Below are 27669 nucleotides of genomic sequence, written 5' to 3' on the forward strand. Positions count from 1 at the left end.
CAACGAAGGCAACTTGTTCCACGCCATTGGCGTCCCGACGAGTGTTCTCCCCGATTTCCTTCCAAATTGCGGGCTTGCCACTTTGTGTAGATAGTTGTGTCAAGAAGTACCCTCGATCATTTGTTAGCATGGGAACTCCAAGTTCTTTGATCTTCAGGTCATGTTTTCATATACCTGCATTAATCTTGAAAAGTGAAGGGAGAAGTGAACGGTACGGGACACCAGCGGAATGGACGAAATGCGGCTCTGCTATTTTCAAGCTAATGGCAGGTGCAACGCGCTTGCTTTGAAATAGATTTTTGCACATTTCAGGGGTTGCAGCCACAGCTGAGTTCAATCTGTCAGCTGCAATCGATGCGTTAACACTATTCGTCAGTGACCTGTAACTATACCGCATCCTGAAGTCATCGATCCCATCTTCCAATACTTAGATGCAAGCCGGATACAGATGGTGTTTACACCTTGGGGTCCTGAATTCTGGAGGGAGGTCAGCTCATCCACGTCTACCACAGCGTAGTATTACGCCACTGGCATCAGCCGCCGCCACCACCGAGGATTGAACGAGCGTATCGGCAAGCCTTGCTCATGAAATACAACCACTCGTAGTCTGTCCGACAGCGCCATTTGACATTCTCCCTTTTTCCTTTTCCCGTCCTTGAGCCCATTCACGCTACTCGGTCGATACATATGTAGTGAACAAAGGTAAGTGAAGTATGGAGCTTGAAATACAACCAAACAATCGTAGTGCAATGAGACAGCGACGAAATGGGATTTGAATTTTTCTGGAAATCAGGAGCCTCCTAACACTGTGTAGCAGCTGTGAGGTGAATGCTGACCGTCCTGCCCGGTCAACCGCTTTAATCTCACCCCCGCATATCTCCGGCCACTTTGTCCCCTGGTAGCCTTACTGGAAACCCAAGCCCCGCTGATTACATTCCGATGTTTGGGTTACACATGTGGATGCATTTGAAATAATCACCGCAAGATAAGAGAGGGAAGAAGGGGTGCCAGGGCCTCCCCCAACGTGCAAGCTGAGCAGCCTTATTTATGGCTCGAATGCCCACTTCCCGCCCACAACCTCTTTTCCCAATAAATAAACGTCGAACTCTTCACTTTGTTTCCTTGGAGAATAGTCATCGACCCAAGTGAGAAATCTCATAATGACCGATATCAACGCAGCTGCAGAAGCGCCAGCGCGCAGTATTCCCAAAAGGCCAGCACCGGCAGAGCACTTGATGCTAATTAAGGAAGCCGAAAAGAAAGATAAGTGGGACTGCGATAGCATTACGAAAAAATACTACCGGCTCCGAGCACAGGAGCTACCGGACTTTAAGGCAAAACTTGAAGAAAACCATTGGAAGAAATTGAAAATGGATGCAAGACGGATCAAGAATTGTCGTGCCCGATTGGCGGAGTCCAAGAACAAAAGACTGCTCTTGGGTGAAGTTCAAGAGTCTTTCATGCAGTGGCGACAGGAGCGCGAGGGCAAGGACGAGGCACGGTTGAAGTTCTCCGTCGACGAAAGGAGTCGACACTGCAAAGAATTGAACATCTCTGACGCAAACGACATCCTTCATGAGAACGACGACAATCCAGAACATGAAATCAACGCCGGGTTTCTGTTTTTCCAGAAACATGAAACGCGTTGGAAAAAGGCGACTTATCACGGCAACGGCTTTGATAAGCACGAGAAATTTCCGGACCAAAAGCTCACCGTGCACCAAGCCCTATACGACACGCAACCCAACCCAATTTCTGAGACAAAGGCCGAGGATGGCAGCCGGCTGTTGAAGTATATCCACCTGCCAGCGAATCATATGGGCTGGGTTGAGGTGAGTGTTCTAACTAACTAGTGGTTCATCCTACTGACATCCTATAAAAGCAAGCTATAGCAAGACACTACGGCGAAGATGTCGAGAAGAGTGATAGGAAATTGACTAAGCAGACACTGGCGCGAGAGTTTTGGCGAGGTCAGGTACATGGAGGAGGGCTGGAGAAACACCATGTACATACTCGGCACTTGAGGACCCGCTGTTTAAGCATTCCACTGGGTGTGTATCATATATCCCGATCCTTATAACAATCCAGTGTTGAACTAGCCACAGTTAACAAGCCACGCCAGATGCTGGCTCAAACGCAACCGCAGGAACAAGTTTCCAATATCAAGAACCTGATCGGAGACGAAAGAATTTCGCGATATATGTATGAACAAACAATCCTGTGGTAGATAGAGCCAGCTGACGAAGTTGTTCAAGCTACCCTATCTCCATTGGGAGATGTACGGTCGAAAAGTGCGCATGGCTGAAACAATCCAAAAAGCCATCGAAGCCAGCGGACAAGCTCCCGATGCAGCTCGCAAGGTCAAACACTTGAAGAGTGATATCGTGATGAAACTGAAGGCCAGAATTCGTGAACAACACGGAAAGACATTCCGGAAGGATGAAAACACCAATGCAGGCAAGAAATCGTTGTGGGATCATGTTCAAGTTGAACCTCGCTTTGAGAAGCAAGTCCTCCCCACGAATTCACTGTCACATCGAATCTGCTTAGGTAAAGTCTTGCTGATCTATAACAAAGCAAGTCAAAACTCGGCATATTCCTGTTGAAAGTGGCAAGGTTGTGGGAAGCCATGGACACCGAGGCTGAGGAAAGGCTCTTGATGCGCGGACTAGTCCCTCAAAGGGTCGACGAGGAAACGACGCGAGAGCCTGCCTTGCATATTCGACGAACATTGGACCAGTCTTACTTTCTGAACCTCGAGGATACATCCGAAAGAGACAGTGACCAGGTTGTCTATCGTGCAACTAGGCTCCCGTGGCACATTCCGGGCAATCTTACCCGTGTTGTGATGGTGGATCAGTTATGGTTATGGATTCTCGATGATTGTATGTATACCCCGTATTCAACGCCATTCAAGCTAACGGAAAAATTCTCTAACACAGACACAATAATCACCGCATTTCCGCGACGCTGGGGAAGAAACAAGCCTGATTCGTCTGGGATCCATAAGAGCCTTCGAAACAGGCTCGACAAAATGGATGGTGAGGTGACTTCAGTGTGGCATCTTGGTGAGTCTCAGACAGATACATACTTAGGCTCATGCTGCTAATATAATTCAGCGACTATCATCATCGATCAATGCTCAAGGGTCTTTTTTGACCGGACAAAGCCCCTGGATCTGAGACCAGAGGTTATGGACTTGTTCGCAGAGTCTCTCAACAATGTGGTGAGTCGGAAGCACTTCACTCATCCACGATGATATTTGACTTTTGCTAAGACATGGATGATAATGACAATAATAGAACGAACGCACCACAATTGCCTTTCAAAGCTTTTGGGCCCACGCTGGTTCACTAAAAAGGGGCGAGGGGCGACCGAGTCCCAGATACCTTTCTATCAACCCTGAGGGAGTCCTGCTTCGCGAAGCCCAGGATATTGCTGAAGAATTACGCATGATGACTCGAATCTACGTGCAGCAGCTCGGCGCTGTGGAGGAGTTCCGCAATTCTTTACTTCGTTGGAACAGACAACGTGGGATTCAGCACCACAGGAGTTCAAGCGATGCCGCGAACAGCTCACAACGTGACTCATCGATGGATATTGAAATCATAGAAGAGACGATGGAACATATCAGGGCAAGGAAGGCGGAAATCGAGGAGTTGGCTTCTGCAGCCGAAAGAAGCTGTCAGAACGTAAGTAGGAGGATAGCCAATCCGGACCTTGGAAGTACGTACTGACACTGTCAATATTTTCAAAGTTGCAAGGTCTTTTGGCTCTCAAACAGCAGCAAGCTAGCATTGTTGAAGCTCAAGCCGCTCTGGAGAGAGCGGACCACGGCGTGAGACAACAGAAACTCAGCATTAAACTCAGCGAACAGAGTTACGAGCAGGGAAAGTCAATCATGGCATTCACGATTATGACGATCATTTTCGTAAGTGATGTCAGCAGACAAAGTAATTGGTTCCGACCAAGACGGGCTGACCACTTGAATTCAAGACACCACTGGGATTCTTCACGTCTTTCTTCGGTATGAACAATTCTTCAACGGGCCAAGAATGGATGCCTCTATGGCAGCAAATTGTCACAATGCGTGAGTCCTCAAGGCCAAGGAATAGGATTTGATAGCCTGGGCGCAATCCAAACAAGCTAACGAGATTTCAATAGTTTGCATTTCTGCTTTTATCATCTTGATCTTTCTGGTTGCAGCCTTTAAGAAAAGCGTTCGACACCCGGTCAAGACTGCAAGAACGTTGCTGGCAGCTCGCCATTGCACCGAAGAAGGGCGACCATGTGTCACTGAAAGTGTTTCAAGCTTGAATCAGCGACCAAATCCAGCAGCAAACGCGTCGTTCGGGGGGAGCCCGCGGACATTCCGCACTGCGCATCCATCAGAGCCGCTCAACCCAGTCGAAGATCGTTTAGCAAGCAACGGCAGCTGGAGAAGGGCGAGTCGATTGTATGATAGCAAAGTTTAACCTTGCCTACTGATCAAGATAAGGCGGACAACCTTGCCTTGCGGGAAAGGAGATCGACATTCTTATTAACTTAGTCACCATATGTTTTTTAAGCGCTGTCCTGAGCGTTTACCACCATATGAAGGCGCCATGTATGTCCTCGGACATACCTAGGTATATGGAATAGAAGCTAAACCAGTTAAATATTAATATTACTTCAATGTTGTTATGTTTTAAAGGTATAGTCTCTTAGTAGATATATTACTTAACCTACTATAAGATAAGCTCCTAGGTCCCCGAGAGATCCCTTACTACAAGGTTACCATACCTTCTTTCTACTCTAGGACCTAAGGAGGAGCTGTCATTCTTTTCTTCCTTGGGCAGACCTACTAATAAACTCTACCTTATTTAGTATAAATTTAAGTCACCGTGCCGTAGAGCTAAAGTGGCCTCAAGTGCTGTCAGATGACAGCCGCACAGATAAGACTAGCGAGAATCGCTCCTCACAGTGCCATCAATCATCGAATAAGTAGCTAACCCAAGGACTAGTAGCCTGTCACTCAGCAGAGACTAAAATGCTTAGGTGGTTTCTCAAAACTTATACAGCGACTATACTTAGGTAACTTTGCGCCTAGAGACACCAGGCGGCATGTTAGAATGTGACCAAGGGAAATTGTCTCCGAATTTTGTTAGTGGCATAACTTGAGTGGTCGCTACGGGCAGGCTAAGCGGACTGTCAGTATCACAATCAGGACGGGTGAGTGCCGGGATAAACACTACTATTACTTAAGTACCGCTGCGAGACCATGGCGTCCTGTGTATGGCCAAGATCACTGGAACGATTTAAATATTTGAATCTAGGAGTTCCGCACGCATCGGAATCATCTAAATCCCACAGTCTTTGACCTATGACCTATTCGCAACGTTGTACCCTTTGATCACGGAACTCGTCCTCTCTCCCCGCCTCCCGGCAACATTCATGCTCAGGCACCCTGAGCCTGCATAGGATGTCGTCCCACAAACAACCCAAGAAACGCAGGAGACTTGGAACAACAGCGCTGAGTGCGGCCAACATTGAATCCTTGGATGAGTGTCATGACTACGAACTAGGAACATGCAAAAGGAGGATCAAAGGTCCGAGTCGTCTCGCAGAATTTCACCCTTGTGCGGCCATGCCGTCCAACATGCATTCTTTCGCCGATTGCATGCCCCAATTCAAATTCGCGATGCTACAGTCTCACCGCCATCCTCCAGAGGATTTCACAAAGGCTATCATACAGTTCCAGTCTGACTATTGCCGCCACCACAATACTCCATTTCAGCCAACCCCTTGGGAAGACATCAAGTCAGACAACCCATTTTTGGAAGGAAACCCGGACAGCGACTTCCCCGCCTTGATTTTGGACATGCGCCTACACGAGTACCTCATCGACAGAATGATGGCGACCATATTCGGAACGAAATACGAGAAACAGGGGCAAACAAACGCCAAGCACAGCACCGCGATGGGGACCGCGCTCGACGAACTAGGACTCAAGAAAGAAGAGAAATGGCTTTTGATTTTGTATTTTGGAAAGAAATGCATAAACGAACTCTTCCGACGCGAGCTCGTCCAGTCAATCCGATCACTAGATTGCGCTTCGGCCTCTACACCATTGTTGGAGAAAGTAAGGTGGTTTACAAGCGAAGCAAACCCTCGCGAGAAGCTATACTGCCTATACCGTCTAGTTGTGAATGCTGCAGCTCTTCGGCACCGAGACGTTCATGGCGAAGACTTCGAAAAAATGGATATACTCCGTGATGGAGGAAAGCATGAAATAATATTGGGGGATGTCAAAAAAGCAGGCGCGTACCTTCGAGACTTGCAGAAAAGAAGCGAAGGGCACTATCAGCAGAGCGGCCCCATTGCAGAAGAACGCGAATTGACCCCTGAGCTACGGATTCCGGCCCATCTCAGTGGCGCGTTATCGTCTCGCTGCGGTCTTGGAGATAGCAGAGACCGAACACATACTTTATCCGAAGGACTCGAAGACTCTCATACCAACAACGAGGGAAAAGACGAACAACCAATTTCCATTCGAGACAAAGACAACACACCACACTGCAGTACTTCGATAATAACGCGTGATCGAGCAATGGAGGCTGAATTGCAAAGTGTTGCCGAACATGCAGTCAAGATCCAATCTCAATATCCCACTCCTGGAGTGGAAGCCACCCACGAACTATCGAATAAGGGAAGAACACAAGAAAGTGACCTTACTGATGATTCTTCCTCGGCCAGGAAGGAGATAGTCTCTTCTATCCCGGTCATTCCATCAGAAATACTCCACCGAACGAAAACCGAAATAGTTCAAGGGTCTCACAAACTCCCCGAGTCACTCACTCAGTTCCTACCAGGGCAGGAAATATGCGACGACGTAATCCATTTCATTCTTGAAAGACCCGCACAAACACGACCAACCCCATCAATGGTTATACCTCCGAGTATCTCCGACCTCGCTTCGAAACTTCCAGCTGCCGATATCATGGATGACAACGATCGCATGATTTTTACAAACATCCAGCGAGATGTTAGTTTGCGGGCGGCGTCCGGAAAGCTAGTGCTTATTCCCATCCTGTGCACGGAAGCTCAACACTGGATACTCGTCACAGTACAACCTCATCCGAAAAAAAGATTAGTTGAAATCTATGACTCTCTTGAAGAACCCGGAAGATCAGAGACACGAGTCACAGGGCCGGAACACTACCGCTTTTTTCACCATGTCTCGCGTGCTGTTGACAGCATTGTGGGGAAGTTTGACCCTCGCTTGTGGACACTCTGGACGAAAAATTGCCCCCGCCAGGAGATTGATAGCAATGACTGCGGTGTATCCGTTTGCTTGGCAGCTATGCACGTTCTTTGTTCCAAGTCGCTACCAGGGCAGACCAATTGGCGACTTTGGCGCCGGATCATGCTCGAGCTCTACAAACCTCGGCTAGCAAGGGTTGCTTCAAAAGAGCAAGTGGACGGAGTCTCCCAGAGCTTGGACTCCGATTTACGAGGCAAGAAGCCGAATGCAAATAATGGACTAGGACTGAATGCCGAAAAGACAACCAGCACCAACGCTGCTGAAGGTGCTAACATGTCTCAGTTTCGAGCAACATCTGTAAAGGTTATTTCAGACCTTGATAAGATCGCGGATCAAAAAAGAAGCCGTCTCAAGCTTGCCCTCGAAATTCCTAAGCAAGGAAATCAATTTTGGCATATTAGGACAGTCATTCAGAGACTGCGGTACAATGTCGCGTCTGCGAGAAAGTGCCTCGACGCTGAGCAGCTTGAACTCGACAGGCTGAAACAAATACGGAACCCTTGGAATCACGATGGTAGCATGATCGATCAGAAGTCGCAAAAGTTGAAAGAGCATCGAAACCTCGTGGAAGAACTTAGGGACAGTCTCAAGTCTACAGCACTTGTTGTGGAGGAGTATTGTGATGAGGACCTTTGAGTCACTCCCCTACCAGGGGGAGGGGAGGCCCCTAACACAGGCATACGATTATGTCACGATTTAACATTTGAATAAATTTAAAAAATTAAAGTAAAAGAGTCGTTAAGACGGTACCCCTTAGCCTTATCTATGCGTTATAAGGCTAAGGCCACAAGCACCTATTATATTATAACTATTATTATTAATATTATATTCTTTCTAAGCATTAAGTCTTAAGTACTTACTATTATATAAAGGCGCTATATATATCTTTAAATATATATAGAATAAAAGTAAAATTATATAAAGTAAAAGAGTAATAAAAAGTTAATAAAAAACTATTATAAATAAAATTTATTAAATAGTTAATTAAATTATAATATATTAAAAGTTATTAAAATTATTTTTTCATTTAATCGGTATAAGTCTGATGGTGGGTGTAAAAGTCTTATGGTGAGTGTAAGTTTTATAGAGGGCCACAACGCTTGCGGATTCCCCCTATTTCCTCGTATGGTAGCGGTGGGGTATTATAGGACGAAACCTCCGTCTCCGACTACTTCCCATATCTACCTACATATGTAACGAAGACATCCACGACGCACGGTAATTGTAAAGGTCAATGTTTATAGTAGATCAGGCACGTGGATCGTTATCATCCCTCATTTCCTTTCCTATCGACAGGGGAGCCCGTGTTGGCTGTCTCCGGTGCTACGTCAGCTGACCCCCTTGCCCCATCTAAAATCCCGGGACGCGGCGTCGGAGACCTCCAGTGCGTTAGCCGCCGAGCGGAGATTTGCCAAACCTCTATCACAACATCAACGGGAACACTTGTTACTTCGCTGCAGCCTATAGCCCACCTTTTCTTTTAACTATCGTGGAGCATCTTCAAGGCTTTATTTCAAATCGATGGCAGATCCACTCCCCTGTGCCCACAGTGCAGGGTACTAGTTTCTTGATCCGGCCTCAAGAGCAGCTACCAATAGTTGCCGACTGCGCATCACGATTGCTCAGGTGAAGAATCGGTATCGAGGAATATGCATCTTCTCCACTGCTCAAAAGAAGGGGTTGATCATTCATTAAATGTCCGTCTGGAACAAGTTGGCGAGCAGCCTCCGCCCTATGCGACCCTCTCGCATGTTTGGGGTGAAGGCGAGTTGACGTTCCAGGATTGCGAGGGTGCCGAAGATATAACAAACACGCCCAGAGTAACGTCGAAGAAAGGCTACGCCAAAGTTGCGGCGGCATGTGAGCGAGCTCTGCAAGATGGACTGGCCCATGTCTGGATTGATACGTGTTGTATCGACAAGAGCTCAAGCGCGGAGCTGTCCGAGGCAATCAACTCCATGTTCCGCTGGTATGAGATGTCGCAGATATGCTATGCCTACTTAGACGACCTCCATGATCACTTCAATCTGCGATGTCTTCGGAAAAGCAAGTGGTTTACGAGAGGTTGGACGCTCCAGGAGCTAATCGCGCCGGCCGAGGTTGTGTTTCTCACTGCTGAGTGGAAGGAGATAGGGACCAAGTCCTCACTTGCAAATCAGATCTCAAGGACAACGCGTATACGAGAGTGCATACTTGTTGACGGGTTGTATGCGCACGATACAAGCGTGGCGGAGAAGATATCCTGGGCAGCTGGGCGTCGCACGACTCGCGAAGAAGACCACGCGTACTCCCTTCTAGGACTATTCGACGTCCACATGCCGCCTATATACGGAGAGGGGGGTCCAAATGCGTTCAGGAGGCTGCAGGAAGAGATCATGCGCGTTTCGACTGACCATACAATCTTTACCTGGTGGGGGCAAGGGTCTTCGATAACATCCGGAATTCTGGCCTTGTCTCCCGACCATTTCATTCGCGCGACGCTCCATCCCGTGGTATTCGACGTCTACCGGCAGGCCTTCGACCTCTCCCAAGCAAAGCCGGAATTTACAGTCACAAACTACGGCTTGAAAATACAGATCCCCATAGTGGAGATCGGACCAGACTACCCAGGATATTACTACGCGTTTCTCGCGGCGCGATATTTGGGGGCTGCTTCGCAAGATGAGTGGGCCACTATATATCTGTATCGTCAACCAGGAGGCGGCATGCGTCAGTTTACTCGAACCAGCTTCAAGGGCATGTGGCTGGAACACCGAAAGATCGGGCTCGAGGATTTTCACAAGGACACCATCTTTATAAGAATAACGGTTGACACATGGCCGCTTGTGATGGATCCCAGCATAGCGGAGCCCTTTGGGACGCCAGGCCTACGCGGTGTGATTGGTGGACAGATTGAGCGAAGAGTGTATATGGCATTTGCCAAAAAGCATCCGACAATCCACATCGCAGAGTACTGTGTGAACGACTGCCCCCTGAGATGCAACGAAGTTCTCATGCTTAGTTTCAAGGGTCGGTGGGCCATGAGGACGGAGTCGGGCCAGGAGATATTTCCGGACCTGCACAAGGCCACTGTGGCGAGGTCGATTCAAGCTGATTTTGTCGAGTTCGACCGCAGAACGTACGGAAGCGGTCAGCATCTAGCCTTTATCGTCATGAGCAATGGAATCGACAAAATTCTGCTTGTCATGGCTATACAGCGGGGCGCATGGCTGCTGCTGCTAGCGAAGATAGATTGCAACGTCGCGGTCCGCACGGTAAGACAAGACTTGCTTTCTCCCGTGGAGAAGCATGACGACTGCAATCGGGGCCTTCTCCGGCGAACGAGTACGACATTTATACCAACGTGGCTACAATCTAAATTTGTCGGTGTCGGCGTGCCTTTCAACCCACCGGGGCCGTTTGAAGCCCGCCTAGGCAGATATTTCGTCTCCATCGAGAGAGAGGCGCGCCTAGACCGTCCAAAAGAGCTCTTCTTCCGTATCACAGTGGGCATGAGGCCTGTGGTATCTCGAAAGGCGGCTGGCACCTTTAAGATCAAAGAGAACGCAACAAAATCTGTCATTTCAGATGAGATCGATACCGAATTCCTGAGATTTGTTTAGTGCGAGCATCGTGAGCCGCTCGAGGTTCTGGGTCATACAGTTGTGGGTATCATCTCTCGATATATGCCGCAATCATTGTCACTACATAGATGATATTTGCAAAGACTGATGTAATTAATGTGCTTCCATACAGCCATTCAAACATCCGAATAGTCGCTTGAGCAGTGGCACTGCTTGACATCAATTATAGATGAAATGGAAGTACTTTGATAGACGTCAACATTTTGAAGGAAATCGCCATATTTAAGGCACTAATTATGCTTGATCGTGCTACACAAGAGTGTTTTTCTGTGGAGATAACCTCACAATTCAATGTTGATATCTCAAGAGATACTCAGCGGCACCTGGGGCCGTCTTACAGGAGTTCACATGTCTATCAACCGACAGACTGGAGGGCACCGTCCTGAAAATTAATTTGGTGGAGATTGATTTCCAGAGCCAAATATGTTGGCTGAAGCAACGGGTATTGTTATCACATAATGAGAGGCTAATAAACAATGGGAAGAGTACACGTAGAACGGGCAAGTGGGGTGAAGCGAAGGCCAGCTTACATGGAGATAAGAACCACTCACCACCAGACTTCCCCAACATAGGCAACTGTATCCGCGCCCCTTCCCCGCGCTGCAGCTAAGGTATCATATGGTTGCGAACTCACTCAGCTTGGGCCTTATCAAGGGAGGGGAGGAGGTTGGAGTCGTATCATTCGTCAATTCGGACAGCTATCTCGTTGGTTGCACCCGAGAGACATGCAGCATAAGCTTAGTGCGTCTCGATGGGATGGTCAGCTACGCACGCTACGAGAAATTATATTTGAGCGGTACCATCCCGCTGGATCTGCCGGCCGTTTTCGCAACGCTGTCTATTGTTGTGCCATTGTTTGCGCCCTTTACACGTGGCGACGGGAACCAGCCCATCTCATAATCACCACCAGAGCAAGTCCTGAGATCGTCTGCAGCAAAGGTCCCAGTCGAGACAGGCGGGAACTCCAACTTTCAAAAATGTCAGAGAAGCTCTCCTCTTCCGATGGTGCTCCGGCCGAGACGCCACAGCATCATCCGGAGCTGGTGACCAAGGGAGACGATGGCGTCGTCCTGGCAAGCGAGGCAGACGCCGAGCTGTTAGCCAAGATGGGATACAAGCAGGAGCTGAAGCGGAACTTCTCGACGCTTGAGGTCTTTGGCATTGCCTTCTCCATCATGGGCCTCCTCCCCTCCATCGCCAGCACCCTCGCCTTCTCCCTTCCGGCTGGACCGGCAGGGATGGTATGGTCGTGGTTCCTGGCTAGCGGCTGCATCTTTGTCGTCGGCCTGGCCATGGCAGATCTGGGGAGCGCGATGCCTACCAGTGGTGGTCTATACTGGTGGACGCACTACTTTAGCTCGCCCAAGACGAGGAATTATCTGTGCTTCTTGGTGGGGTATAGTAATACCCTGGGTCTGGTCGGTGGACTATGTTCTATCAATTGTAAGCACATCGGCTCCTCCATACCTCTTTTAGCATGCAGCTAATGCTTTTCAGACGGATTTGCCCTCATGTTTTGTGCAGTCATCGTCATCTCGACGGATGGCTCATGGACTCCAAGCAATGGGATTGTATACGTTGTGTTTATGATTTGCACACTTACGCATGGCATACTCGCGTCTCTTCTGACCAAGATCATGAATAAGCTCCAGACGTTTGCGGTTTTTCTAGTATGCTTAATCCTGGCCCCATCAACCAACCAACCAACCGATTGCTAAGTCACGTGTATGCTCAGAACATCGCCCTGATCGTCTCTACTATCATTGCACTTCCAGTGGGGGTGGCCAACAGGCGCAACGACGGGCACTTTATATTTGCCACCGTGGAGAACCTCACAACCTGGCCCACGGGCTGGGCTTTCATGCTCGCATGGCTGTCGCCCATCTGGACCATCGGGGCTTTCGACAGCTGCGTCCACATGAGCGAGGAAGCCAGCAATGCTGCCAAGGCTGTGCCACTGGGCATCCTCAGCTCGATCGGCATGTGCTGGGGTCTGGGTTTCGTGATTGTCATTGTGCTCGCTGCTTGCATTGACCCGAACATCGAGAACGTGCTAGGCAGCTCGTTTGGGCAGCCTGTGAGAAAACCAATAATTTGTTCCAGGGCGAATCTGGTTCCCAATGCTGATGGTCTCGTTACAGATGGCTCAGATCTACTACGATGCATTAGGGAAACAGGGGGCCATGGGCTTTATTGCATTCCTGTTCATCGTACAGTACCTCATGGGATACTCTATCACGATAGCCGCCTCACGGCAAATGTGGGCGTTCTCTCGAGATGGCGCTCTGCCTTTCTCGTCCTTCTTCCGCCGCATTGTGAGTTTTCCTGTGAAACCGAGTCGATCGAAGCTGGCTGGTCCTAATGCAGGCCGCAGTCCAAAACATTTGGCTACATCCCACTCCGAGCAGTCTGGGGCGCTGTATTTGCTGCCATCATACTGGGCCTCCTGTGCCTGATCGCCCCAGCCGCCGCGTCGGCCCTGTTCAGCCTGGCGGTTGCTGGCAACAACCTGGCCTGGGGCATTCCGATATTCGCACGTGTTGTGTGGGGAAGGGGAAAATTCACACCAGGCGCCTTCTATACCGGGAACAAGTTCAGTGTCCCCATCGCGTGGGCTGCTGTTACTTTCCTGGTATTTGGCATCATGCTGGCGATGTTCCCTGTTGGAGGGCCAGATCCCACCCCCGAGTCCATGAACTACACAGTGGTCGTGAACATGGCGGTCTGGGGAGGATGTTCTGTCTATTACTTTGCCTTTGCTAAGAAGTGGTTCGTTGGCCCCAAGTCGACGGTGGTAGAGATTGAAGGTGTGACTGGGCATGCTTTGACTGACCCACAGACGGATGGGCTTGTAAATGAGCTCGAAGAGAATGGGCAGACGGAGAAGGTAGCCGTTGCCAAGGAGTGAATATTTGGGGGCCTTAATAGACCTAGAGGGGCTCTCATTGCAGTGACAGCAGCTATGCGCGACAAGAGATCTCGCGCACAGCCTTTGTCGAGCACCTAAGCGGTGAACTCGTTCGTGCAAGCTGTCTCGAGAACTCTAAGTTGCCGGGGAGTTTAATGGCACCAGTGATAGAGTGTGTCATGTTGTCAGACAGAGCAGCAGCATAGAACGGAGTCGAGTAGATTCACAAGCAAAGTCCAAGCTGTCGGCTGGCGAGACTTTCAATATCGCCAAATACAACTGGCAAAGAGGCCATTGCCGCTTCATAATTTCGTAACACGATCTTCCGTGACCGCTCGACGATACAGAACGCAACGACCGAGAATATCCTCACCGATATTTCCAGCTCCACAGCGGTGTGAGGCTGTCTCAAGGGGCATTGCAATATCGAGACATTGCCATCCGGCAGCGTGCAGCCCCCGATAGAGGAAAGCTGGACGATGGAATGTCACAACTATTGGATTTTCGTGTCCCATCCAACCCTTGGGAAGCTGCTCGCGCTGGCCATGTTCGACGCTGAACAGGAACCTCGCTCCTCCCCGGTGACGTTGGGACGTTAACCAGTTGACGTTGACACCTGCGAGCCCAGCTGAACCCGCGCAAAGAGGCACAGAATGTCAATCATGTCTGCTTTGTCCCGTGTGTTGTCGATACGGGCGTAAGTAATTGCGGGTCAATTTTGAGTGATAAATTTCGTTGTTTGAGACATCAGGCATGTGAGACAGTCACACGTCAACAGTCCAATGGATTCAAGAGAGGCATTGCTCAGTTGTCATTTACTACCTAACCTATGGTGTTAGTCTTGAGGTGGTAATGATGGCTGCGACCTTGCACGACAATCCCCACGAGTACTTGACAGTGTCTTCGCAAGCCCTGGTTCAACGACCATGCCGCCTGATTGATGGAGGGAGCCCAATTTGGTGGCTACGACGCTGACGGGTTGTGCATGACTTGGGTGCCGGCGAGGGCCACGGCCTAGAAGCGCGCGTAGACCGCGTTCACCACCCCACGAACCCATGCAGGCGGCGGGTAATGCCGAAAAAGTCAGGGTGCAGCAGGGATCGGCCATGAAGCATCAACAGAATGGATTTTAGAATGTGGATTGACGGAATAAAAACACGGCGGCTAGGGATTGCTTGGTTCATTTATTGTGATGAAGCTGGTCGGATTCGTATCTTGTTTTGGAGAAACAGATTGTCTACTACCTGGTATTTGACAGTCAGGTCCGGTAAGTACCGTGGTACCTGGGTACATCATAATTCCCGCTCACATCGTTCCTTCTCGATCTAGGGCGCCTACTCCCTGCGCCAGGAGCACAAGAGCAACTGCTTTGCAAGGAGGAGGAACCTTGGAAGGTGACTAAAATGGCCCAACAACAAGCATCCAAGCTCGAGCTCAAGATTTCCCCACCGTCGCCCGACTCGTCTTCCTCGTCCTCCAAGCACACACCAGTACACCTCTGCAGTCAAACCAAGCAAGGTCGCCCAGAGGCTAGCACTGTCGTCGCCAAAGCTTCAGGTGCTTGCCCGACTTGGCCTGCCGTCGAGCAGTCTGGTTATGTATGTGGCCGCCCGCGGCTTGGTCGACCGACCTCTGCTCGATGAGTCCTCATCTGATTGCTCTCTTGGCCCGCAGCTTGGCAGACAAAGCTGACAGGGCTGCAAACTAGCAGTCAGGCAGTCAAGCTGCTCTGCTGCCGTGGCATCCACGGCATGCGGAGGATTCAGGGGGTTCGGCTCAGGGCACACTGCCAGACTGCCAGATTGGCCAAAGCCCCAGTGGCCCCCAGCTAGCCCAGCGTGGCACGAATTGGCAGAATGGACATTCACGACAGCAACAAGTCCGGCAGCCAACCAACTGGAGATCGACAGCCTTGCTACTGCAGATCTGAAGATGGGGCGCCACCAATTTGCAGCCAGACAAGACGTGGCTGGTCAACGGCAAACGCCAAACGGCCGAAGGGCTGCTCAAGACCAGAGATCTTCAGACCGTTGCCAGCCATTGAGCCATTGTGCACTGTTCGCCGTCTCACAGCCAGCCGCTGATCCAATGCTGCCAGGCTGGCCGTGACCAGCTCGCTCCTGAAGCTCCCGGATCTCCTGGGCCAGACACTCGACTGGCATCTGCACCGCATTGCATCTCGGTGATCGTCCACCGCATCGACCGTCGGCTAAGCTTATTTCTCTGAAGTGAGAGGATCACCCTGCCAAGGTCTGCCAAGGGTTTAGTGGCCCTCTGACCCTGGTTTACCGACATCACTCTCTCCGTCTGCCAGTCTGGTCCAGAGCCTCGCAGCCTGTCTGTGCCGTCTTGCGACAACGGCTCTGCTGCTCCTTCATCAACCACTCAACCCCTGAACGCTGGCACGCCGTCCTGCCAGTCCCCACCTGTCTTTCTCGGCACCAGGCTCTGATTCGTCCTGCTCCTGTTGATGACTGCTGTTTTGGGCAACCTCCACCGCATCTGAGCTGCGCCCATCCAGCCGCCCACCTGCCCTGCAGATTCTGCCCCTGTTCGCGGGTGTTGGCTTGTTTCAAACACGCGCTATGCCCTGCCGTCTTCCAGCCGCATCCTGCAACAACCTGCACAGGACCGCCGACGACATGCCAACATGTTTCCGTCCATATTGCGCCAAGTAGGCTGCCCCGAGGAAACACGTCCAACCATCATCGGACGGCCGGCCAGCTGCCCAGCTGCCCAGGTACAGACCGTACAGCAGACGGCTTGCCAGCTTGCCAGCGTGCTTGACTCTTGCGCCTAGCCCAACGTCATCCGGACCACTTCAGGTCAACCCCCTGAGCCTGCGCATGCTGCAGTGCGCCACCAGCCGCGTCTCCTTCGAGCTTGGTGGCTGCTGTCAGCGGCGCCTCAGACCTCATTGGGCCACATCTTGTGGCACCTGGGCGCCGCGCGTGAATCTCTACGCAGGATGGAGTACGGAGTAGTTGCCCTTGCCCTTGCCGTACCCGTCCTACCCGGGGAAGACACAATCTCGCTCACGTGTGCTTGAGCGGCCCAAGTGGCCCTGTCCAGGTGTTTCCTAACCTGGCAGTTCTTGGGTCCCCCCGAACATCATATGTGGACACCCGATGATGATCCACTGCATTGCTCTAGTGTACGGTGACTTCGCTTGCTCCTCTGGGCTGGCCCCTAACCGGATTGGCCCAGTCCACTCTGATCATCTTCATATTAAAAAGGAGTTGAGCCGCCCGTCACGCTCCGTGCCCCGATCTTTCTCTCCCCAGAGACCCCAAATATCAATATTTACTTGGAAGTATACTCTCGTCACTCTTTGCCTTTTCTTACTTCGTTTGCTTCAGGGTCGCACGGTCGTTCCTCGAAGTTGCTTCGCATTTCCCGCTGTCACTCTCTGATATCTTAATTATTCATTCGCTTCCTTATCGGCTTGTCCTCTTTGAGTCTCACCCGCAGTAATATCTCCAAACAAAATGCAGCCAACAACCTCTTTCGCCGCCTTCCTTGCGGCTACTATGGCCGTCGTTGACGTCGCCACGGCTTTCCCAACCATCCCTCCTAGGGTCCCCGTCCCGATCTCTGGCACCGCCTCGGTCTCTGGCACCGCCTCGCTGAAGCAGGTTCGCAACCTCAAGCACAGGGGTTACGGTCCCAACCAACTCGCAAAGGCCTACCTCAAGTATGGCGCCGCCGTCCCCCAGGATCTGTCCGACGCCGTCTCTCGCATCCGCAACAAGATCATGTCCGAGGTTCAGGGTGTTCGTCTGCCCAAGTTTCCCATCAAGGACAAGAGGGCCACTGGATCTGCGCCCGCTACCCCTGAGGAGTACGATGTCGAGTACCTCACACCCGTTCAGATCGGCACCCCTCCTCAGACGCTCAACCTCGACTTCGACACTGGCTCTTCCGACCTGTGGGTTTACTCTTCCGCCACTCCCCCCAGCGATGTCAAGGGACAGGAGGTGTACCACCCCGAGGATTCCAACACCAGCTCCAAGCTCCAGGGCTCGACTTGGGACATCAGCTATGGTGACGGCAGTTCTTCCAGCGGTCACGTCTACTACGACAATGTGACCGTTGGCGGCCTGTCTGTCTACCCAATGGCCGTTGAGGCCGCCACCGACGTCTCCCCCGAGTTCACGGCCGACTCTGACATTGACGGTCTGCTCGGTTTGGCTTTCAGCAAGCTCAACACCGTTTCGCCCAGGAAGGAGAAGACCTTCTTTGAGGCTGCCAGGCCCAAGCTCGACAAATACGTCTTCACTGCTGACCTGAAGGCTGGAGAGCGTGAGTCATTACCTGCTGCACGTCGTTGAAAATTATCTAACCTTCCCACAGCCGGTACCTACAACTTCGGCTTCATCGACGAGACTGCTTACACGGGCGAGATCGAGTACATTCCCGTTGATTCTTCCCAAGGCTTCTGGACCTTCAACACGACCGGCTACCAGGTCGGCTCAAACGCCTACACGTCGGCCCCCATCACCGGAATTGCCGACACCGGCACCACTCTTATGCTGCTCCCCAAGGACGTCGTCGATGCTTACTACGACGCCATCAAGACTTCCAGCTACGACCGGGTGAACGGTGGTTACGTCTTCCCCTGTGACACCGACCTTCCCGACTTCAGCTTCGGCGTTGGCAAGGCCACCGTCACCGTGCCTGGCAGCTACATCAACTACGCACCGGTTGACAGCGCCAACAGCAGCTGCTATGGTGGTATCCAGGACGACAGCGGCATTGGCTTCGCCATCTTCGGCGATGTCGCCCTCAAGGCCTCGTTTGTCGTCTTCGATGGCGAGAACGAGCAGCTCGGCTGGGCCAACAAGAAGCTTTGACTCCCTGACGGGAGGCAGGTTACTCACCAGCCCGTCGAGGTGACGACCATTACGGTCTACGAGACCTACTAGACAAGCTGGCGGGGGCTCGCCTCCTGTATCGCGTGTGCGTGTATGTGCTTGCTTCAGCGTCGGCGTTTTGAAACGGCATTGTACTATACAAACAATTTTCGGGGATTATCTCGCATCTTTGACCAGCGGTCAGTTGCCACAGATATTAGTCGGGGACCAAGGAATGGGGAATCATCTGAGTATTGAGGGAGATGGGGGTGAAGACCTGATGTCAGAGGTCTCATGTTTACAAGATGGATGTCGCGGTGTACAACGTGGGAGCTCTGAAGATGCCTCACACTCAAGAATTGTGTACGACCAGGGAGGACGTTGTTGGTTCGGGCGGAGACACTGGGAGCCCTGTCCCAAATTTTGCTGTATAGATTTTTCTCTTTTCTGGCATGTAAATACACCGTTGCCCTTGCAACGGTATGCCTGTCTATAATCACACACCACACTGGCAGCTTGTTGACAAGAATTGAGCCGTGCAGCTTCCCCCAGCATAGCAGCAGAAGTCGTGGAATTCCATTCTTATGTCGCCGCAGGATAGTGGACGACAAATCTCATGACCCGATCGGTGCTGGTGTCTTGATCCATCCTGTTCACGTGTAATGTCCGGGTGAAGTCGAAGATCAAATATATCCCGATGGGGAATGTCTGCCCGCGACTATCTACTATATATATATCTAACCAAGCACACCTTGGTTCGTCATGACTGCGCTTCCTCCAAATATTGAAATCCAACACACCAGCGTCGACGACCCGAGTGTTTCTTCTCTGGAGTGGGTATCTAGCTTCACGCCGTCTCTGACTCTGCAAGCCCATGCGAAGGAACTGCCATCGGGTCTGACTACGGGTCTGCAAAGCGCCGTGTGGTGAGCTGAGCCTAGGGAGACTCCTGGTACTACACGTGTTAATGTATGTGATCGTGTACTCGCTCGGCGTGAGAAAAAAAACAAGGCGCAGTGGCAGCAGGTACACCCACCCCTTCGAGGCTCCGGTGTGCTCGCGCGAGAAACTTGACGCCCGCTGTCTGCCCCGCTTGTGCGATGTGTGCGTCGACCGTGAATGTCAAGTTCGGAATTCGGGTGCTCGTTTCGTACCAGTATTTAGACGAACATCCGGCCATGAAGTAGTAGACAGGCATGGCCGAGATGAAAATGAGAACGCAAAATCACATCCACACCTGTAGATGGAAAACAACGGGAAGGAACCGACGTATGCAACCTGGCACCACCAAAATACGCTTAGATTGAGGTGCTATTAGATTGATGTACAGTAGTGCTACCTCAATCCAGCGCCTGAGTGAGGATATGGACAAGCAAGACGGACAAGACAGTACAGCTCAAAACTGCAAGATTAAGATGATCAATCCTATTATCATATCCCGTCTAAACCCTATTCCAGAAAATGCTAATGTCCAGGGAGGGGACACAAGGGGGGAGCTTGTGTGTGTGTATGTATGTATGTATGTCTGTGGGTGTGCCTGTTGTTTGAGAGTGTGATCAAAAGAAAAAGGAAGCCCGCCTCACCATCATTCATGCAACCCAATAAGTAACAAGTAGTGACTGATGCTGGCCTCAACTCCGCTGAACAAGGAAAATAAAAATAAATAAAGCAAGACATACGGACTTGAGCCCGGCCGTCCGTCACAATGTGAGGGCCGGAAGGGCCTTCTCAAGCCGTGCCCTTGTACCGTGGCTTTTGCTTGACTGTTGTTCTTGAACATCCCCAAGCGCCGATTGTGATGCAATGATATGATGATGATGATGATGATGATGATGACAAACGATGATGCCTCGATATCCCCCAAAACAACAACAAAAATCCAGCCCCTGTTTGTAACAACACTTACAGTACATTAATCTACATCCGCAACGTCCTGATTCATTTGCCGTCGTATGGAAAGTCTGTTCCGCATGTCCATGTGAAAGCGTGACCACGACAAGAAAGAGGAGACGAGCAGCCTGGCTCTGGTCCTGGCAGGCTCATCTTAACCCACCGGCCCCTTTCTCGACAATGAACCGGATCGGCTTCCTCTGCCGGCGGTTCCGCATGCCCCGGGGAGGCACCACCGGCTTCATCATTGGGCCGGGGCCGCCGACCCCGCCGCCTCCGAAGCCCATGCCCATGTTCATGCCTCCGCCGGGGCTCCCAAAGGGACTCGGCGCGAGCCCTGGGCCATTCCCGTTGGCGCTACCCCCATTGACGGGAGTCTGTGGCCGCGGCACGTTCATGTTGTTGTTCATCAGGAGTGCTGGGTTCACCGTGCGCTGACCGGGGACGCCACGTACGACGCTCATCGGCAGCCACCTGCCGGGTCCGCGCTCGTCGAAACCCCATCGAGTGATGCCACCTCCCGCGAGCCAGGCGCCCAGATTCTTGCACTGCGATACATCAATCCATTCGGTACGGCTGCAGCCCTCCAGGACGTTCTCAATACCTACACCCGTGACGCGCACACAGCCCCGGACGCTAAGGCCACGCAGCTCAGTGAGGTGCAGTGCGATGCAGCCAAGTGAGGCATCCGACACGGCGCTGCCACAGAATGCGAGGCGCAGCTCTCGGAGCAGGGGTAAACCTAGGGCGACTACCTCTGTGGCCGTGTCCGACAGGGCACAACAGAAGGACAGGTCGAGGTGCGTGAGTTGCTTGGCTGAGTTGACCAGAGCCACAATCGCGTTGTCCGAGAGGTAAGTGCAGTCGGCTAGACACAGGCGCGTCAAGTTTGGAAATCGGAATGGCGCCCAAGACTGAAAGCCTGCATCAGAGATAGAAGTGCAGCGTGTGAGCGAGAGAGACTCGAGACGAGACGACGCATGTGCGGCCAGGTGTGCCATGGATCGGTCGGTGATGTGCTTGCAGTAAGATAGGGTGAGATGCTTGAGCTTTGGGCATCCTATGACGGTTCCCGGGGGTGGCGCATTGGGATGTTGTTGCCAGTGCACGACTTGCATCTTCGAGCCCCTCTTGCCCGGCGCGCCGGAGCTAGCGATGACCACGTTCTTGCGCTCAGGTGGGGGCTCTGGAACAACCCAGCCCACCACCCTCGCGAGAAGGTTGTCGCCGACTTTGCGACAGTTGCTCCAGTCGACCTCCTCGAGCTCCTTGGAGTTCTCGCTCATTTCTAAGATCTGGCCGGCGCTGACGTCCCACACTGACCGCATCCTCCAAGATTTGACATTCTTGCCACAGAGCCTCCAGAATGCCTGGAAGCCGTCATCCGTAACGTGATAGCAATTTGATATGTCGACCATCTCGGGCCGGCTGCCAATAAAGGGACCCAGAACATTTGCCAGAGCCCAATCTGTGACGTACCGGTTATGAGGCGATAGATCGACATTTTTGCAAAGCTTGTCAGAAACAGTCAAGAGCCGGCGCCAGTGCGAACACACCAGCCGGAGACGCAGGAGCTGCACAATGTTGAGCTGGTTGAAGACCATGACGAGGATATCATCCGGAAGCGCAATCTTTTGCAGGTTCTGCAGCGATGCTGGTCTGTGAGTTAGTGTCCTCTGCCGTTTTGATGACGGTGCCGCTTGATCGTTCTCTGGTGGCGTGTTTGGCGCAGACATGGAATAAAGCTTAAGGGGACTGCTCTCATGGGTCTGGGAGGACCTGACCCCGTTGACACCAGGCGAAGTCGAGCCATCCGTTTGTGCTGTTGTGGGCGGGGCCAGCGAGCTACGCCTCCTGTTTCTCAAGTTCTCCATATCGACGCTGAGGTATGGGTCGGGGTCAGTGTACGTCCTTGTTGCATCCTGCTGCTCGCTCGAAGTAGATGATGGACTCGATTGTGGGCTACTGTACGTTGGGGTGCTGAAAGTTGGGGTGCTGTAAGTCGGGGTGCTGAAAGTCGGGGTGTTGAACGTGACTGAAGGAACGACTTCCTTGGTTGGTGTTGACGGGTCGACCTCGTCTGACTGTTCCTTGTCGTCGGCATCTTTCATATCGACATCTAAATCCGCCTTTGGATACCTATTTCGCGCCGTCTCCTCGACCTGCGAACGTATCTCGGGAGGACATTTCTTCCAAAGCTCAGCGAGAGCCTCGCCCCCAATCATAAGACACTCAACTGAGGTGATAGACCGCACGGTTGCGGTGCGGCCGGATGCCAGCCCCAGGCTGGCGACTTCTCCGAAGTACTGCCCAGCTTTGAGCCTGGGTCTCAACATTGACGACCTCGTCATCCGTTTTGCGTTGTTTTCCCTGGCTGCTTCACGGATTACCTCAGCCTCGCCACGTACGATAAAGTAGATCTCATGACCAGCTGTTCCCTGCCGAACAATATCCGTGAAGGGAGGGTATGAAACCGGCTGAGCGCTGAGGCCAAGGAAGTGAAGAACATCGCCGGGCAGCTCAGAGAAGAGTGGCAGTTCTTTTAATGTGGTCCGCACGTCGACATATCCGCTCCCAAGGGCACTGCCCCCGATAGACGGATCTTCGATCACACCAGGACTGGGAGACTTTCGCTTCTTCGAGTTAACGACGGCGCCCTCTTTGATGACACCTGCGTCGCCGGTCGTCACCTCGCCTGGAACAACGTCGCGGGTGGCTGTGCCAGTTTTGCGGGCGGGCTTCATACCTCGCTCACGCTGTTTCTTCTTCAAGATCGCTAGCCGCTCCTGTGCTTCTTGCAGAATCGCCTTTTCCATGTCTGGAAACATCGGCAGCTCCGCATGGAGGTCCTCCTTCTTCAGAACAACAAGCATACATTTCGTACGCGCGACAATTGTGGCTGTGCGAGGTATCTTCATCAAGACACCAATTTCACCAAAAAAGGCTCCAGCCTTGAGCTCTGCGTAGACCGCCTCACCATCTCGCGACGTGACGGCCACGACACCACGTACCAGCCAGTACATTGACCTGGCATCGTCTCCCTCGGTGAGGATGACATCGTGGGCTGCATGTACTTGTGGCCGCAGGTGTTTTCCGATGGCGGCGAGGAACTCGTCTGGCGCGGACCTGAATAAGGGGAAAGACCTTATTCGATCTACGAGATCGAGTGGCATGTCGCGAATTGTGCTAGCGGCAAGAGGCGATGGACGTATCGGCCGGGCGGGATTGGTCTCGACGTTAAACGACCTGATCATGGACGAGACAGAGCCCGCCAGTTGCTGGCCATTTTGAGCATGGTGGTGGGCCAGCGCCCTGTAGGGCGATGGTGGAGGGGTAGATACCCGACTACGTCTCATGACGAAAGCTTGGTCTGCTGTCTCCTCGGAGCTCAGACCAGCCTCGCAAGGGCGTGTTGCTACCTTCCACCGCTTTGTCCAGGTAAATGCCCGGGTGGCGCTTCCATGCGAAGAATTGCGTAATTTCCGAATAGATCTTAAAGAAGAAGTATCGTGTTTTGTATCCAACTACCGCACCTTGCCCGACTGTTGGAAAGTAATTAAGTCGCGTGCTTGTCTCTGCCCGGGTTTTGTGGTCTAATTGGTAATTGTGTGCCAATTCATGCCTGACAAGACTGATTCTGAATGTTTTCTGGGACCTCGGCAACGGGCGGGGAGGTCGTGAGATAGAAGAGGTCAGGCTTGCGCGGTCTCGTGTGGCCGACTCGACGAGCGAGGGAATTGTAGATGATCGCGTCCCAAGCCGGTTGCTTTGGAGGGTTTGCTAGAGAGGTAATGCGCTCAGCGGGGTTGACTGGCGGCGAGATTATGCGATAGACCCGGATCCAGTGCGGCGAAAGGAGAAAAAAAATAAGAGGGTTCCGGCCGTATGCGAGAGTTCGGCTCGACCTGTCGTGGAACGCAAAGGAGGTCTCGGACGGGAGGACTGGTAGAGACGAGGTTGGTTGGTTCGGACTGTCTGGACCTCAAGGACGAACTCGAGCTCCACGGCGTGCAGGGACGCTATTATTGGAGGTCTGGTCAGCGATGATCCAATGCTCAGGCCTCAGGCCTCCCGGGCCGAGGACTAACTAAACCTCGTGGGGTAAGGAGCTAAGTTCAAGGCGGGTTGTTTGAAACGTACAAAATGCTGCCGCTGGCAGGCGTAAGGCTAGATAGACCGCAAGGGATGCTTGTGTGGAAGGAGCTCACGGGAGCAGTGACGCGTGCCTAGCTGCCAGTCTCGTCGGGAGCCGCCGCAGAGACGGGGCGCAGAGGACTGGATCGTAGGCGCAGTGTTAATTGCGAGGAAAGAAGCGCATGTAGCCGAGACCGCGGAGCTGACGATGGTAGGCTTGAAGGAGGGGGAGGAGGAGGAGGGGCAGTCTCAAGCTGCGATGTGTCACAGGACCAGAAGGGCTATGTGTGTGGTGCGACTGCGGCGGCGATCAACAGACTAATTGGTGATAAGGTGGGATGGCCGAGGCGAGGGGTGAGTGGACGGCGGGCAGCGGGCAGCGGGCAGTGGGCAGTGGGAGCTTCTCCAGCAGCTGCATGCACGCGCAAGGTCGAACCGAACCGATTCGCGTTAGCAGGGCCAGCCGCCAGGGTTCTTCCGGGGGGTTTGTCAGGTTGGGCTGGGCTTGGACTGGTCTGGCTTGGTTGGGTTGCGTCGATGTCTCTCGCGGTCAGACGGCCGATTTGACGTTGCTGTGTTTCGCGGGAGCGTGCCCGTGCCTGTGCCTGTACCTGTGTACGGGCTGTCTGTGCCTGTGCGAAGTGTGTGCCCGTGCCTGTGCCTGTGCCTGTGTTCTGATGAGACGTGGGGCCGGGAACGCCAGGCTGTCGGTTGCCCTCTCCACCCTTGCTTGAACGACGGACGGGCAAGGAGGTTCAGGGAAACGATCCGAGTGATGGCGGAGCTGTGCACCGTTGTAGGTTGTAGGGAGGGGGCAGGCAGCTAGAGAGACAGGGCTGATGTTGTATGTCTTTTTCTGGGTTTCTTTCAACCTTTGGGGACCCTGGTCAAGCTGCTTGTCTCAGAGCTAGGAATAGGAAGGATGTCCTCCTCTCACACGCGGGTAGGCTGCATGAAACAACAAGAAGCCCCCAGCTGTGTACGGCTTTGCGCGCTGGCTGTTGACCTGTCGCCTGTCGCCTGTCGCCTGCCACCTGTCGCCTGTCGCGCGAGAAAAGACGGGAGCGCTCTTGGTGCCAATGCAGGTTTCCGAGCTGTCGCTATTGTGACCTCTCGTGACTGGACGCGCGATCAAGCTTCCCAACAGCACGGGCGGCCGCAGTCGAGGAGTGGGTGGTTGCCGGGGATGCTGAGCTGCGCACGAGGCGGTCGGCAGGTCTTTGAAAGGATTTAAACAGGTGTGCGCCGGTGGTTGGAAAGTGGTGATTGAGGAGGGAGAAGCGATGTGGTGTTTTTGAGGGCCAGGCAGGGCGGAGGAGGATGTCGGCGGGTGGGTTGTAATGGCGGTAACGGTCTCCACGGTGCAGGGCCCAGGAACGACGGCAAACAACTAAGCAGCGGGCGCGAGGAGGTAGCTCGGATCAAACCAGATCAAACCAGATCAGACCAGACCAGATCAGATCCCCTTAGCTTGCCAGTTGAGATCACTCCAGGGGTTCGGAGAGAAGACTCGAGGAGTGGCCCAGATTCTGCCCGGGAATCTTGCTGATGTTTCAGAGTCGGTCCTCGGATCGAGGGTGGAAGCCAGACAGGCTGGAGAGGCAACGGGGAGGTGGGGAGCAAGGTGTTTGAGAGGAAAACAGACGCGAATGGCTCGGGGCAGAGGAGGATGGAGCAGGGCAGACCAGACCAGACACGAGAAACGAGGTGGGCGAGGGAAAAACAGAGCCCTCAAGTGCTCCTAGCTGGATAATGATACCCCACTGGTGAACCTTGGGACATTGGACACCTTGACTCTACTCCGTACCTTCTCCAGATTGTACGGTCTGCACCATGTGTGCGCGCGTTCGCCCTTTCCTACTGAGTACATACAGTACACCACCTTCTTCTCCCTCATGAACTGGTGGGTGTGTGTGTGGGCAGGTGGGATCGGGTCTGTGCTTGTGGATAATGGATAATGAGTACCTGGGTAGGTACCTGGGCAAGTACCTTGGTACTTGGGTGGTCTCTGCCTCTCTCCCTCCCAGCTGCATATCTGCCCCTCAACCCCTCTGCTTGTGTGCCAGCTTTTTTTCCTCTCTCGTCGCTATCGTTCCCATTCCCACTTCCACTTCGCAACGTCTCCAGAGAACGGCTGGGTCTCGTGCTGGGGTGTTGCAAGCCAGGCCGTTGCGCGGTTGGACGGCGGGTGCAAGGGAGTCTGAACTCGACCCGTCAACGTGCAGGGCCCCAAGGCCCGTTGGCGCCCCTCCCCCCCCCTCAGAAGCTCGGAGCGCATGATGACCGAGCAGGGCGGGTTGCACTGGGAGCCAGAAGCAAAGCTTAGCGAGCCTGGCCAGGCAGCCCAGGCAGCCCAGGCAGGGCTCGTTTGGGGGCCCAACAGGCCAGGCGACCCCAAGGACCCCCAAGCCAACACGGAGGGTGGGTTTCTAGAAGGCCTGCTAGAAGGCCTGGAAGGATGCAGAGTACGTCTGTAGAAGCCGAGAAGAAGAAAGCACAGCTGCAGCAGCCTGCAGCCTGCAAGTGCCGGGGATGGCTAGGCCCACTAGGGCAGGTTGAGCTTTTCGATTGGGCTGACGCGCGTGGGGTCTGGCTGCCACCTGTGCCTCCCTCGCACAGGTGTTATCCACGAAGAATCCCCCGCGACGGCAGGATGGTTGCACCCAGATAAGGGCCGTCGGGGAATAATCAGCAGACGTGCATAACAGCTGCCGTATATAGACTCGGTAGATCGGCTGACGTACCTCATCTCACTCGCTCACTCACTCGCCCACTCGCAATATCTGAAAGGGGTGCTGGCCGCGAGGTCATCACAGACACCCGCAAGGGGACAGAAGACAGGAGGGAGGACACCCAGGAGTCTGTCTGTCTACACAGGTGCGCTACTGAATTGACCTGCATTGGACCCCTCTTTTTGCCAATCAACCAATGTGTGTTTTAGGGAAAAGCGAAGGGTCT

General features: G+C 52.8%; 6 protein-coding genes across 6 annotated transcripts; 4 read left to right on the top strand and 2 right to left on the bottom strand.

Annotated features, from left to right (window-relative positions):
• The first annotated feature begins 1105 nt into the window (after nucleotides 1-1105).
• KVR01_010284 (uncharacterized protein) lies at nucleotides 1106-4691 on the top strand. Its single transcript, XM_044793960.1, has 11 exons — nucleotides 1106-1832; nucleotides 1883-2051; nucleotides 2123-2202; nucleotides 2256-2506; nucleotides 2578-2885; nucleotides 2943-3068; nucleotides 3120-3226; nucleotides 3303-3692; nucleotides 3758-3931; nucleotides 3997-4090; nucleotides 4165-4691. Exons 1-11 carry the CDS (start codon nucleotides 1161-1163, stop codon nucleotides 4473-4475), a joined length of 2682 nt encoding a protein of 893 aa, XP_044640443.1. The 5' UTR covers nucleotides 1106-1160; the 3' UTR covers nucleotides 4476-4691.
• Nucleotides 4692-8712: 4021 nt separating this feature from the next.
• KVR01_010282 (uncharacterized protein) lies at nucleotides 8713-11299 on the top strand. The gene is made up of 2 exons (XM_044781703.1): nucleotides 8713-10947; nucleotides 11039-11299. The coding sequence occupies exon 1, from the start codon at nucleotides 8953-8955 to the stop codon at nucleotides 10903-10905; it is 1953 nt and encodes a 650-aa protein (XP_044640441.1). The 5' UTR covers nucleotides 8713-8952; the 3' UTR covers nucleotides 10906-10947; nucleotides 11039-11299.
• A 466-nt stretch (nucleotides 11300-11765) lies between these two features.
• Nucleotides 11766-13937, top strand: KVR01_010306 (uncharacterized protein). The gene is made up of 5 exons (XM_044781924.1): nucleotides 11766-12369; nucleotides 12424-12596; nucleotides 12662-13003; nucleotides 13068-13241; nucleotides 13301-13937. The coding sequence occupies exons 1-5, from the start codon at nucleotides 11904-11906 to the stop codon at nucleotides 13832-13834; spliced, it is 1689 nt and encodes a 562-aa protein (XP_044640465.1). The 5' UTR covers nucleotides 11766-11903; the 3' UTR covers nucleotides 13835-13937.
• Nucleotides 13938-15256: 1319 nt separating this feature from the next.
• KVR01_010290 (uncharacterized protein) lies at nucleotides 15257-19304 on the top strand. Its single transcript, XM_044787681.1, has 2 exons — nucleotides 15257-18136; nucleotides 18188-19304. Exons 1-2 carry the CDS (start codon nucleotides 17323-17325, stop codon nucleotides 18685-18687), a joined length of 1314 nt encoding a protein of 437 aa, XP_044640449.1. The 5' UTR covers nucleotides 15257-17322; the 3' UTR covers nucleotides 18688-19304.
• On the bottom strand, nucleotides 16212-16682 carry KVR01_010157 (uncharacterized protein; the record flags this gene model as incomplete). The annotated part of the gene is made up of 2 exons (XM_044787815.1): nucleotides 16212-16383; nucleotides 16666-16682. 2 exons carry the CDS (start codon nucleotides 16680-16682, stop codon nucleotides 16212-16214), a joined length of 189 nt encoding a protein of 62 aa, XP_044640316.1.
• Nucleotides 19305-20128: 824 nt separating the features above from the next.
• Nucleotides 20129-26505, bottom strand: KVR01_010497 (uncharacterized protein). The gene is made up of 2 exons (XM_044790488.1): nucleotides 24718-26505; nucleotides 20129-24596 (listed from the first exon to the last, which is right to left on the bottom strand). Exon 2 carries the CDS (start codon nucleotides 23931-23933, stop codon nucleotides 20727-20729), a length of 3207 nt encoding a protein of 1068 aa, XP_044640656.1. The 5' UTR covers nucleotides 23934-24596; nucleotides 24718-26505; the 3' UTR covers nucleotides 20129-20726.
• Between the last annotated feature and the right edge of the window lie 1164 nt (nucleotides 26506-27669).

The sequence above is a fragment of the Diaporthe batatas genome (assembly GCF_019321695.1).
Source record: "Diaporthe batatas strain CRI 302-4 chromosome Unknown Contig00013, whole genome shotgun sequence".
Taxonomy (NCBI): domain Eukaryota; kingdom Fungi; phylum Ascomycota; class Sordariomycetes; order Diaporthales; family Diaporthaceae; genus Diaporthe; species Diaporthe batatas.